Raw genomic sequence first — 12816 nt, forward strand, 5'->3', positions numbered from 1 at the left:
AAGCTGTGGCTGGCTGACCTCCCTTCACTCTTATGAAGATATTTGCACTAAGAGTGCAATGCAGGTGCTGAGGAGTAAAAGTGGAGGCAGCGCACTCGTATATAGGCTACTTTCTGTTCCTTTTTAGTTTTAATGTTACTTTTCGCTTTCATTTGGACAAATTAATTTTATTTATTGCAAAGAAAGGTCAGAATAATATAGGCTTTTATCCAATGCATAAAGGAAAAAGAAGTGGTTTTCAGCCTTCTAATTCCTTACTTATTTTCGACAGTGAGTTATGATAGGCGTACATTTTTTAGGGTCTTTTTTTGCCTTCTACCCTAGAATTTCCTTATCTACTACAAATCATAATTGTTCGCTCTAATATATAAGAAGGAGAAAGAAAATCAGGCAATGGAAGAATATTATGTACTGACGAGTAATAATTTTACTCATGACTGCTGTATCGACAAAAAAAGCAGATTTTGATATCAGAAGGTAAAGGTAAGGCAAAGAATACGGCATTGGATTTTGCAGTCCCTACCCGCGGTGCTGATCTCCGTTTCTTGGCCATTCAGCCAGGAAGTGCGATGGGGGGCTGGGGGCTAACCATCCTGTACTTTCGCACACCCTTCCTGTTTACCTTCCCCAGATCTCTCCAAGGTACCCATTTAAAGCTGGATCGACTCTGGTTGAGCTTACAGAGTCACACCACTGACCCCCGTCCCAAACCAAATAATTGGGCACACTAGGATTCGAACCCTCGTCCTCTCGGACAAAGAATCCTAAATCCAGCGCACCCATCGATGATATCAGAAGGAAGCGTAGAAAAAAATGAATATCCACCCAAGGGAGGTAGTATACTTGGGCCTCACCTAATATTTATAATTGTCAGTAATTTTGCATGATTTGTCTGTCTCCTTATTACATATAGTATCTCCTCTCCTCTCCCAATCCAAATTCCTGTGTGTATTTCCACTTTAGACCCCATTACCTATAGAGGGTATGCAATGCTCTGAAAAGGGACGGAGAGAGAGGGAGATATAGGGGGAGGAGGGATCACTGTAACTCACAGAATTGATGAATGAATAAATTACGACTTTTCTACATAAGTATATATTTAAAGCAAGCGAACTTTTTGTTTGGAGGAAGTGACGAACACACATGCACGTAATCGGCCAAATTATATGAAGGTGACAGGAGACTTTGAAAAAAATTGACAAAAACCATTTAAGTTGAGGTGGGCCCCTAAACTTCATGGAGACCGTGTAATTCCGAGTCTAATTAATGCTGCCAACAGCTAAACTATGCTTCCAGATGAGGTATTTTCCCTTGACTATTTTAAACCCAAAATTGAAGCACTGAAAACCTACTCTGTATTTTTATACATCAAATATGTTTTATTGATTCAAAAATTACTTAAGTACAAAATTACTTAAACACAACAATTTTAACTCTTTCATGTTTTTTATTGATTCTTGATTTTTTTTTATTTTAGTCTCAGATGTTAAAGTTTATTAAACATAAATAGGGCATAAAAATACATAAACGTAACTTTATTACTCATTACTGTATATTATTTGATTAAAAAGGACCTAGGTACAGTAGCTAACCGAGTGAGCCACAAAAATGGCAAGTCTAATCACAAAATAAGAACCGTCAAGAACGTCAGATTACAACTAGAATTTATAATTACCTGTGTTAATTATGCATGGAAAAAAAGAACTGGCGGTGAACCCCAAGTTCCCGTCGTGACTGCTCTACAATATTCAAATACATCCAATGATGTCGATGAAGGTAAAGAAAATGGCAAGCTGCGAGGGGACAACAATTTAAAATCTATTTGGCGGGTTCCAGGCTCTAAAAACGGATATTCCTTCCTCAGCGAAGTATTGGCTGTCGTCGGCGTAAAGGACATGTCATCTGGAATGTTCATGTACATAGAGAGTGCAGAGTATGCAGTGCTTGGATGGATCAGATTACTACTATATTGAATAAGACCCAGGCCACATTAGTCAAATTTGTTGATAAAATCAAAATCACGTACGACTACAGTGCCAATTGTATACTCTATTTGCATTAATTTGTTGAAACTAAAAAAAATGGAAGCTTGGAACAACAAATTTTCTATACGTAAAATACATCTGAAAAAAGTTAAGAAGAAAAATTAGTTGGAATCAAATTAGAGTTGTGCAAACTTTTTAAAACAATTTCTTGTAATTTCAAATTTGACTTTTTGAAATACAAGTGCGGCGCTAAAATCAAGAGTAACCCCATGTCATTTATAAAATTTAGCGTTTTATTGACAGATCTGAAGTGGTGTGGCTCTGGCATATAGAAGGGAGTCATTGAAGTTGACAATCCGTGAAAATCGATATAAAAATGACTTTTATTAGACTAATGTAGTTTGTGATGGAGGCTTGAATAAGCGATGCAAGAAGCACTTTGTATTGCTACAGGTTTTACCACAAGGAAGTCAAAAAAGCCGAACCACGTATTTTCTGTAAACTAAAACGGACCATTTAAGAGAATAGAAACTCATATTTTTTGGAATGATTCTATGCATATGAAGAAATGCACAGTCACCAATATTTAGGATATATCAACGTCTATACCTCTAGCGTCTATCTTGAACTGAGGCAATATGTTCATTATCGGTTGCGCATTCAGAAGCAGGAATGTGCTAAACCTGTCCCAAAAAAGGTACAGCCTTTCTTTTTAATCTGGTAAAATTACACAGGGACCTCCATTCTAAACTTCTTAGCAACTAGGCGATACAAAAACTTATCAAATTATTTAAAGATTCAATAAAAACAAATTTTCTTCAGAAGCAAATCTTTAGCACCTAATAAAAACAGGCTCCAAGCATATCATCTACAAGAAGAGAAGTACCGATTTGAAGACCGCTATAAATGTCTTCCAAAAAATAATACGGGACACGCATATTGGAACTGAAAACGTTAGCCATAAGATAGAGCCTTTTAAAAACTATGTCACAAAAAAATTGGCAGGAAATTGCATCTCTGTTGCAGTAAAATTCCTTTATGGAAAAGCAAATTAGCACCTCAAAACGTCGGTCCGACAATGTCAGAATAAGCAGATCATACTCAGTGAGTTCGAATGGCATGTATAAACTTAGAAAAATACATTTGGAGCAGCCCCTTGCAAAATAATAAAGACCTATATAATCAGACTTCAAGGGATCATATGCGGCCAAACATGAATAAGGAAATATTTATCGTTAGAAAGGAGGAAGATACATGGCAACAAAAAACTTCAAATCGCTCGAAGAGGACCAAGATTATAAAGCTCAAACAAGCCAGATTTTATTCTGCAGAAGATGGATGTGGCAAAGAAGGCCTAGGGGGCAGGAAAATTGAACTTGAACGAGACTAAACAATATCAACTGTACAAAGATACAATAGGACCATGGGCGCCCATAAGGGGGGCAAGGGGGGCGCCAGCCTCCTCTGGATGAATGACGTTGTCGTATATTTGTATTAATTTAAAAAAAACTTTCCACGGAATAAGTTTTCAAAGAAAAGTAAAGAGCTCTATTAAGCCAAAAATGGGCAGAAATAAAGTCAAATAATCTTCCAAGCGTAAAACTACCACAAATCACTATCAACAATTAAATGAAACTTAAAATGAACAAAAATTAGAATAAATGGCGGAGTCGAACTCAAAATGAGCAAAAATTAACATTACTAGGGCTGACAACCCCCATGCCTTCTCAAGACCAGAACATAACTTAGGCTTTACTGAAAAAAATAAAAAAATGACCGTGGATTGTCATTTTAATTTCCCTATACTGTTATTTATTCCTTAAAATAAAAAAATGGGTAAAAAAGTGAGGAAAAAAAGTTTTCAACTTATTTAAGTAAAAAAAAGTAAAAACATTAATACATATTTTGTTTTCAGTAAAGCGCAAATTATGTTCTGGTGTTGAGAAGGCATGGGGGTTATCAGCCCTACTAATGTAATTTTTGCTCATTTCGAGTTCGACTCCGCCATTTATTCTAATTTCTGTTCATTTTGAGTTTCATTTATTTATTGATAGTGATGTGTGGTAGTTTTACGCTTAGATGATTACTTGAATTCATTTCGGTCCATTTTTTGCTTAATGAAGCTCTTTACTTTTCTTTGAAAAGCTTGTTTTGTGGAAAATGCTTTTTAGATGAATTTCTGTTCGTTTTTTTATTGACAAAGTCATTTTCATGAAAAAAAATATTTTACATCTTTTCGTTTTTTTCTATAAGAATCCATAGTTTGGCATAATTGTGGGGGTTTGAGATGCCCAATATCCTTAAAGACATAGTTGCTGGACAGTTCTACTATGCTGAACAAAATAGTTGTCTCAAAATTTTGACTAGATGTGTTTTGGAAATAAATCGGCTTGAAAGACGGGCTGATTGCCCTCCAATCTCTTTTTACTCTAAGAAAGGACCCTAGAACTTTGAATTTTGGATCGAATTAGCTTCTTTAAATGTTTTAATGATATTTCTAGGTATTATATAGTGCTGCTGCCTATGATATTGCTTATACGTCTTTTTGAAAACCTGCATGTATACAGTTTTTCGTTTAATTGGAACTCCCCCTAAACACTTCCTAGAAGTTTCACCTTAATACTCTAAGCGTCATTAGTTACAGTAGCTGAAGTTGTAGTACTAAAAGTATACACATATTGCAGTCTGGCTAGTTCAAAATCCCCCATAACTTACTCTTAAACATCTAACTTAAAAATGTAAATTGTTCTTGAAATATTGCTTTGTCACCTTTTTAAAGCTCACATTCTCATAATTTGTGTTAATTTAGATAAACGTCTGCCCAAATATTTCTTATATTTGATTACTGAAGACATTGCTATATTCTCTTTGGACTATTGGTTTCAAAATGACTATCTCATCATTTCGGTCGAATGTGGTTGAGGAAAAGAGGATATCAGGCAGGGGGGGGGCTGTTTTCTCTCCCTCACTCTTGACTCTTAAAATGGAATTAAAGTATGCATTTCCAATCAAATGAGCCTCCTTTAAAGTTCACAAGACCACCTCTTCATAAAAAAACATTACATCCCCCGGGGCATAACTTAAAACCCTTATCCCCATACTTTGGGGGGTTGTGTCAACCCCAAACGCCGAGTTATGAGATCTTTGGACTATTTTTGAACAAATGACTATCTTAAAATTTCTGTCGGATGCATTGGGGGAAAATACGAAGCGGGGGGGAGGGGTATAGCTGCCCTCCGATATATTTGACTCTTAAAAATGGCTCTTCAACTTCCGATTTACAATCCAATGAGCCCCCTGCGAAGTTTATACGACCAAAGTTTCCATAAAAACCTTAAATGCCCTCGGGGCATACCTTAAAACCCTTGCCCTGAGGACTGTGAGGGGGTTCTCATCCTTAAAGACAGAATTTCTGGACTTTTAAACTACGTCAAACAAAATAACTATATCTCGAAATTTTGACTGGAAGTGTTTGGGGAAATGATGGGCGTGGGAGGGGGGGGGATGTTGCCCGCCAATCACTTTTGAATATTAAAGAAGACAATAGTCCTTTCAATTACCAGCCGAATGAGCCCGTTTTGAGGTTTCTACGACAACAAATGACCATATTAATATTTCCATCCTATAGGTTTCTAGAAAGTACAACGTGTGTGTGTGTGGGGAGGGGAGGCTATTTGCTTTGTGATCGCTTTGACTCTTAAAAAGAGCACTATCACTTCTGATTACCAATCCAATTAGCCCTCTTTGAAGTTTATACGACCACCATTTCTATAAGAACCTTATGTGCTCCCAGTGCGTAACTTACAACCCTTGACCTGAGGGCTATATGGGGGGAGGGTTATCCTCAAAGACATAATTTCTGGACTTTTCAACTACACTGAACAAAATGGCTATCTCAAAAATTATGATTGAATGTGTTTGGGGAAATGATTGGTGAAGGGGGGGGGCTGCATGACCTCCAGTCACTTTTGACTGTTAAAAATGCCAGTATAACTTCTGATTACCAATCAAATGAGCCCCCTGTGAGGATTATACGACCACCCTTTCTTTAAAAAGCCTTATATCCCCATAGGGTATAGCTTATAAACCTTGTTCTGAGGGTTGTGTGTGGGGGGGGGGTTGTCATTCTCAAAGTCATAATTTCCGGACCTTAAAACTACACTGAACAAAATGGCTATCTCAAAATTTTGATTGGATGTGTTTGGGGAAGTGATTGGCGTGGGAGAGGGGGAGCTGGTTGCCCTCCATGAGCTCTTTTGAAGTTCCTGTGACATTTCTTTCTATAAGAAGTGCCCTGGTCTAAAAAGAACAATATATTGTGCCCACATCGCTCTTTACTTAGGCAGCGCTATAGCGCTGCCTATGATATTCGTCTTGAGATTTCAATTATACAGAAATGGAAGTGCCGATTAGACCAGGTAAGCCCCCCCCCCCCTAAAATTTAGTCTATGGGCGTTAAAAGCTATGGTGATAGGGACGCAAGTTGAGCCTGTTGCCTTGGAGGTATACAAAAAATGCTTGGTGTTCAAATTTAAAAAGGAAGTAGCATGGGTCTTATAATCTACAAAATACACCAATATCTTGGAACCACTCTTGGCGGTCATTTCCCTAATGGTTTAGGGCTCAAACCTAATGGTTTAGTGGTTCTCAAACTGTGGTACGCGTATCCCTGGGTGGTACGCGGCCGACCAACAAAAAAAATTTAAACAACCCTTTGACTTTAGGACAGGTAATTTCATTTATATTTTAGCTGTAGTTTACTTAGTACTGGTGACTGAGTAGGGGTACCTAAAATGTTTTATGGGTAAAAAGGGTACAGTGTCTAAATAAGTTTGAGAACCACTGGTTTAGGGAAATGATTGATAAAAAATGGTTTCATTTCTGGAAGGATTGATAAAAAAAAACTTTTTTCTTTTCTGGTGGTGATTTTGTTTAAAACTTCATAAGTATTATTCCCTAATTCAGGGAAACCATGAAACAGCAAACATCAACGAATGTCATTATGTATGTATATCATAACAGGAATGACTGGGAAATTAATATTTTTCCTAGATCAAGAGAGTTAGGAGTAAAGTAGCTTGAGATTTCGACCAAATTTACGACCTTTGAGAAATGAGTGACATATTTTTCCATGTCTGAACTACATCGAGATTTATTATAGAAAGATTTCTACCCCTTATTTCTTTTGGTTGAATTCCTTCTTTATCACTTCCCAGCCGTTGTATGATATACTGTTTGTTCGTGTTATTGAACCATCATCCCTTTAAGTAATTATTTGAAAAAAAAACTACGTTTTCTAAAGAGTTAAAGAGGCTGAGTCACAAGTTCGAACCTTAAAACGTACAGGGATTAGGAGGTACAGTTGGGGGGCTGCCGCCCCCAAATCCCCCGCTTTTGCAGCCTCTTTTGTTAAGGTTTTTTAAGTCCTGTAGCCTGCAATCAGTTGGTCGTACCAAGTTCATCACATTATAGCTTTTTATCGGTTAGGGAAAAATCTCCTGTAAAAAATCCAGCAACAGGCTCAGTACTGTTTCTAATCAAAGAGATGCAATAGGATGTTCTTACGGTAAAAAATTCAAGCAGACTTCGTTCGTGTTGCAAAGTATTTCTTTGTAAGGGAAAAAGCGGGGGTTGAGAGGGGCGGCAGACCCCCAAAATAAAAATCTTAACAAAAGAGGCTGCAAAAGCGGGGGTTTGGGGGGCGGCAGCCCCCTACTGTACCTTCTAATTCCTGTACGTTTTAAGGTTCGAACTTGTGACTCAGCCTCTCTAACTCTTTAGAAAACGTAGTTTTTTTCAAATAATTTCTGCATGTTTTTGTACAGTTTATTAAGTATTATTGCTTGACTAACTGTTAGCTGATCGTGTCAGGAGTTAAAGTTGGGGGGCTGCCGCCCCCAAACCCCCCGCTTTTGAAGATTCTTGTGTTAAGGCTTTTAATTCTTGAATACTGAAATCAAATGCACAGTAAAATTTTCTTTTTTCAACTTTTCTTCGAGCATGCGGGTATACGGCATGTTATCAAAGCAATGGAGACTTACCTGTAAGCTGAAGGCCGACTGTGATATTCTTCTGGAGACGCCTGTTGAGCCGAAGGATTTAATAGATTGGATTTAAAAAAGAAACTGAGTTTCTTTTTTACTGAGTCGACGCAAGCAAATACAAAGTAAGATTTTCGTTTTTCGACAAAAAAACTTCTGGGAAAGAGCTGGAATTTTTGGAAGCTTGCAGTCGGTCTTGTCAGGTTAAGGCGACTATTTTGATCTAATTTAATAATGAAATACTATGCTTTTAGGAATTTCAAAAATTAACATGGGCTCTTATAGGAAAGCGAGGTTTTTCGTAAATGTAAATTCGGGGGATAATTTTTTTGGTCTGAAAATATCAAAAGGCCCTAACAGGTCAAATTCCGCTTTGAATGAGTCCTCATTCCATCCGGATCCGTTGCCAACTGTGGCCTGTAGGCGTGGCTGATTAAAAAAAAAACTTGATGAGCATTAAGTGGCTATATTTCGTTTTTGGAAAACAGGGAAGGAATGATTGGATTGAGCTGAAATTTTGAGGATTAGCTCCTAAGCCCTAGGAAAGCTTATCCTCTAAATTTCAGCTCGATCAGACAACGCTAAAGGGGGGCTTTGGTGGGAGGGTCGAAACTTCCGGCCCACTTTCCCCCATAAAGATAAAGTCGGAGGGGGGTGAAATTTTGCAGGTTTCTTAGTTTGAGCTTAGGCTACAAAATGCGATCACCGCCGTTTCTCTACGACCGCTAGGACCGGAAATCGCTTAACATTGTGGTGGGTCACCTCTTTAAAGAGGCGCAAGTGTGCCTCCTTGATAGTCCTTTGCCCACTTTCTCTGTCTGGACTATATTCATCCCTATCTGGACTATAAAAAAATTACATAATCTCTCTTCTCCACCATATAAAGGGATGACGTGTCAAATTATCCCACCTCAAGATAAACATATCTTTCTATCAAAAGTGTTTAATATTTTTAGAAAATAAGAATATATTGATGCTAATCAAGATTTAAAAAGCAGTTTCAGGTATATTCCCTCCCTCTCGAAAGCGGTAACTATATTCATTCTTATTTTTCACTCCATAAAAGAGAAATCTTTTATATATATTTTATTTTCAGTAAAGGTCAAAGGCTCCCTTTCACTCTAACTCCTATGAATTTCATTTTCTTCTCAAATCTACTGTAAATCCTAAAAGTATCTCATCTTAGCAAAGAGTACTAATAAACATATGTACACTCTATATTTTATATTCTATATTTTCAGCTCTATTTTAAACATTAATGATGCCCAGTCCCCCCAAGACCCCTAACCATACATCCTACTTAGATCTTGAATAACCTCTGTTGAATCTATTCTTTGTTTCGGATCTAATTTTAAATATTAATGATACCTCATCCAACCAAGAAGATCCTTACAGATGTGCATGGTCTGCCCTGGTCCTAAGCAGCTTAGAATCCCTTAAAATCGCGAAATATTTAAATTTCGCCCATGCAGTTAGCCCGAGACTATAAAATCCAGAACATGACGAAAATTAAATATTAGTTTTTAAAGGCATTATTATTATTATTTATTTCTAACCCACACTGTACAGAGGTACAATACGTGGAGCATCACGAGGAAAAACACATAAAATGCAACACAAATCAATATAGAAATCAAAGATTACCAGTTACAGTGTAACACATAATAATTTAAAAGAAACTAAAACTATGAGTTTTTGATACCTCACATGCCAGGAACGAGGACATGATTAATATTATGATGACTGGGTGAACGAAAAAGATGAAAATATGAATCCCCTTTCAGTCGATTTTCAAAATGAGCCAGAGAAGTTTTACCCCAGAGAAGAAAAATTACGACTTAGAGGGCAATGAGTCTTTAAAGGAAGATATAACAAAAAAAAAACTATATTCAAAGTTGGCAAAGATCTACGAAGAATAGATGACGTTTTAAGTTGAATTATACAAAATCAAGATTATTTTTAGAGAGGAAAAGAATAGACAATTAGATGATACCGACTCCATTCTCAGTGTATGTTCAGAGCTATCAGAGACAAAAAGACTTTTAGGCACATTTTCGGTTTCCACGAATCAATGCAGCCAATTACATTTTATATTTTCTAATGATTTAATAACACTCCGATTTGTCTTGTCACAGTCGTTCCAGTGTATGAGGCACTTTTTTAAGCGACAAAATACATAAAAAATCCCAGATCTGGGAGAGAAGCCCTAGACAATCAGACAGTGAAAAAAAGTTTTTTCTTTTTGTTAGGAATACCAAATATTAAACGCCTTTATAAAAAAACGGAGCCTTATATCTCGTTGCTCTAATCAGCTTGGAAGAGGACTCATTCAATTTTAAAAGCCCAAAAAACGAGATAAAACCGGGCTCATATAAGGTACTTAATTCTGTAGGTTTGAAGGGACCAATTGGGCTGGTGAATCATATAGAAAACCCCTCATCCCCTCAATCACCCACGTTTTGGCAAAAATGTACTCATGTTGTATCTCGTTTAATTCATGCCGTGATTTTCAATCTGCCTGCAAAAATAAGCTACGTCTAAGCTATGGATTCTCTCGGTGCAAAAGTGAACTAAGTTCTAACCAGTTGGTAGAAAAGGCTAAGCTATCGAGTGAATCGATACAACACTAAAACAAAATTAGTATGCTACTCTCCTTATTTTTTGGTTTTTATGGCCCTCAGCACTCGCCGTTTCAGACACACAAGAGTATCAGTATTGCTATTTGGACTGCAATGCTGTATACATTATTATAAAGCAAAAGCCTGGATTGGGTATACACTTATTTTACGATTTGTACATACCCCATCTGTAGAGGCCATATACTTCCGTAGTCATGCTCGAGTTTTCTCTTTTACACTCACTGTATTACCGCAGCTGTGCTCGGGTATAAACTGACTATACCATCTGAAACGAACCCCATTAAACACTTTCAGTACAAACACAATCTTGCACTTTCACTAGACTACCACACTTGATGTCAGGGTATCAGATATATCTTCATCCTACACAGAGCACTATTATGTATTCCCTATATTACCACCGTCACGCTGGGGCTTTCAGTTAAACAATAATTATAGCTATTATACCCGGCTTTATATACTCTAAACCCTTCGGAAAAGAAAACTAGTAGTGAATCCCATGGGCGTAGGCAGCATCTTGTGTAGGGGGGGGGGGGGGGCAGCCGCTTCTGTGAAGGAGGGGGAAGGGATCTTACTAATACTTCCCGAGGTCCTTTGAATATAGGTCTTTAGAAACTAGTCATTCTATATTTCACTAAAACTCGGCCTTCAACATTTTCCATGTTCTACTTTTCCTGCAACAGTATAACTTAAGAGACCCAATATCCTACTTCCAATTTCCAGAAAACATGAACACCACAAAATCGATTTGACACAAATCACATTATGGTTAGATTACAGCTTTTTCTAAGAATTCAACTCAAAAGTTTACAGTTGGGTAAAATTAAATATTAAAATTGGTATAGGGGAGACCGGCCCACGTCTAGCCAAAGCAAACAGTTTCAATACAAAAACCTATGGGGCTTCTGGTGGATTATACAAGCTCTGACAGATTACAGTGTATTTTTGTTTAAAAGTCTGACCTTAATTAATACTTTTACCAAAAATTTCAGATTGGATCAGGTTTTATGGTGATTAACTCTGGAATTTTTTTCAATTTTGTCTGAAAGTCTTTGCCTAATTACGAATACTAAAAAACTCGTGTTGTAAACTCACATTATATTCCCTTACTATTTGCTTATGTTTGCCAGCTTCCGAGACGTGCCATCTTCACCAGTTTGCTGTAATTATTTTTTCATCCTGTGGGATAGTGAACTCCCATGTTTGGCCACAATACCCAGGGTAAATTTGGCATGCCGTACCAAGGTGTCCAAAAGTGGGCTATGCTTGTAAAAGCTGTGTAAACAGAATATTTAAAGGTTGAAGGCAAGCTTAATACCCAAAACTGTGTTATTTCTGGCGTTGTTTAATCCTGTCAGAACAGTAGGTGAACTGAAGTTCTTTTTTTTCTGTTAATTTCATTCAAGATAGAATGATTAAAAGTAAAACAGAAGAGAAAAGAAAGAAAGGTGGCTGTGATCCAGAAGAAAATAAAATAGAAGTTTTTTCTGTCTTATTCTACAAGAAGTCAGTTGGATTCTATGGAAGTACCATGGGTGTCCCTAGAGGAACGCTGCAAGACTACATAAAAAAAAAGTTGAGAAGCTGAATATCCATCTAAAAGGTCTGGACCTGAGTTTCCTTACACCCTGTTTTAGGCCACAGTTGGCAACGGATCTGCACAGTTGGAACTTAGGCCACAGTTGGCAACGGATCCGGGTGAATGAGGACTCATTCGAAGCGGAATTCGACCTGTTAGGGCCTTTTGATATTTTCAGATAACGTTCCGGATAACGGAACTGCAAAGGTAGTGGAAACAGTGGAGGAATTACAGGTAAAGATTGGTACCGTGGTTTTATGGATTGACTTAAAACTCTATCGGTAAGAACGCCAATAAGTACAAGCCTATGACGGACAACTGCTTTCAACTGTCACAATGAAGGAGCTTTCTTTAACAACCTGGATTGAGGCCTATACAAACACATGTTCAGACCACAAGACATTGGAAGTTTTGACGAATCAGGTCTGAAAAAATCCACAAGCCTGGTAAAATCATTGCACTGCGAGGCTAGAAGTAAGTAGGGAAGGTCACGTCAGCAGAAAGAGTTCAGTTGACCACGATTTGTGCTGATGTTAATGTGTTGGGAACACAGTTCCTTCTCTACTTATTTC

At 37.5% G+C, this 12816-nt stretch overlaps 1 protein-coding gene across 6 annotated transcripts in view; it reads right to left on the minus strand.

Moving 5' to 3' along the window:
• The window catches only part of LOC148951400 (uncharacterized), a 218272-nt gene that overhangs the window by 32377 nt on the left and 173079 nt on the right, over positions 1-12816 (minus strand). For all 6 annotated transcript variants that reach the window (XM_089090845.1, XM_089090846.1, XM_089090844.1 and 3 more), the window contains one exon: positions 1676-1902. In XM_089090845.1, the coding sequence (XP_088946971.1) occupies positions 1685-1902 (218 nt within the window). In that variant the 3' untranslated portion in view covers positions 1676-1684. The remainder of the gene's footprint in view (positions 1-1675; positions 1903-12816) is intronic.

Source organism: Artemia sp. Qi Xiang Cuo, chromosome 6 (assembly GCF_049724085.1).
Source record: "Artemia sp. Qi Xiang Cuo chromosome 6, ASM4972408v1, whole genome shotgun sequence".
NCBI lineage: Eukaryota > Metazoa > Arthropoda > Branchiopoda > Anostraca > Artemiidae > Artemia > Artemia sp. Qi Xiang Cuo.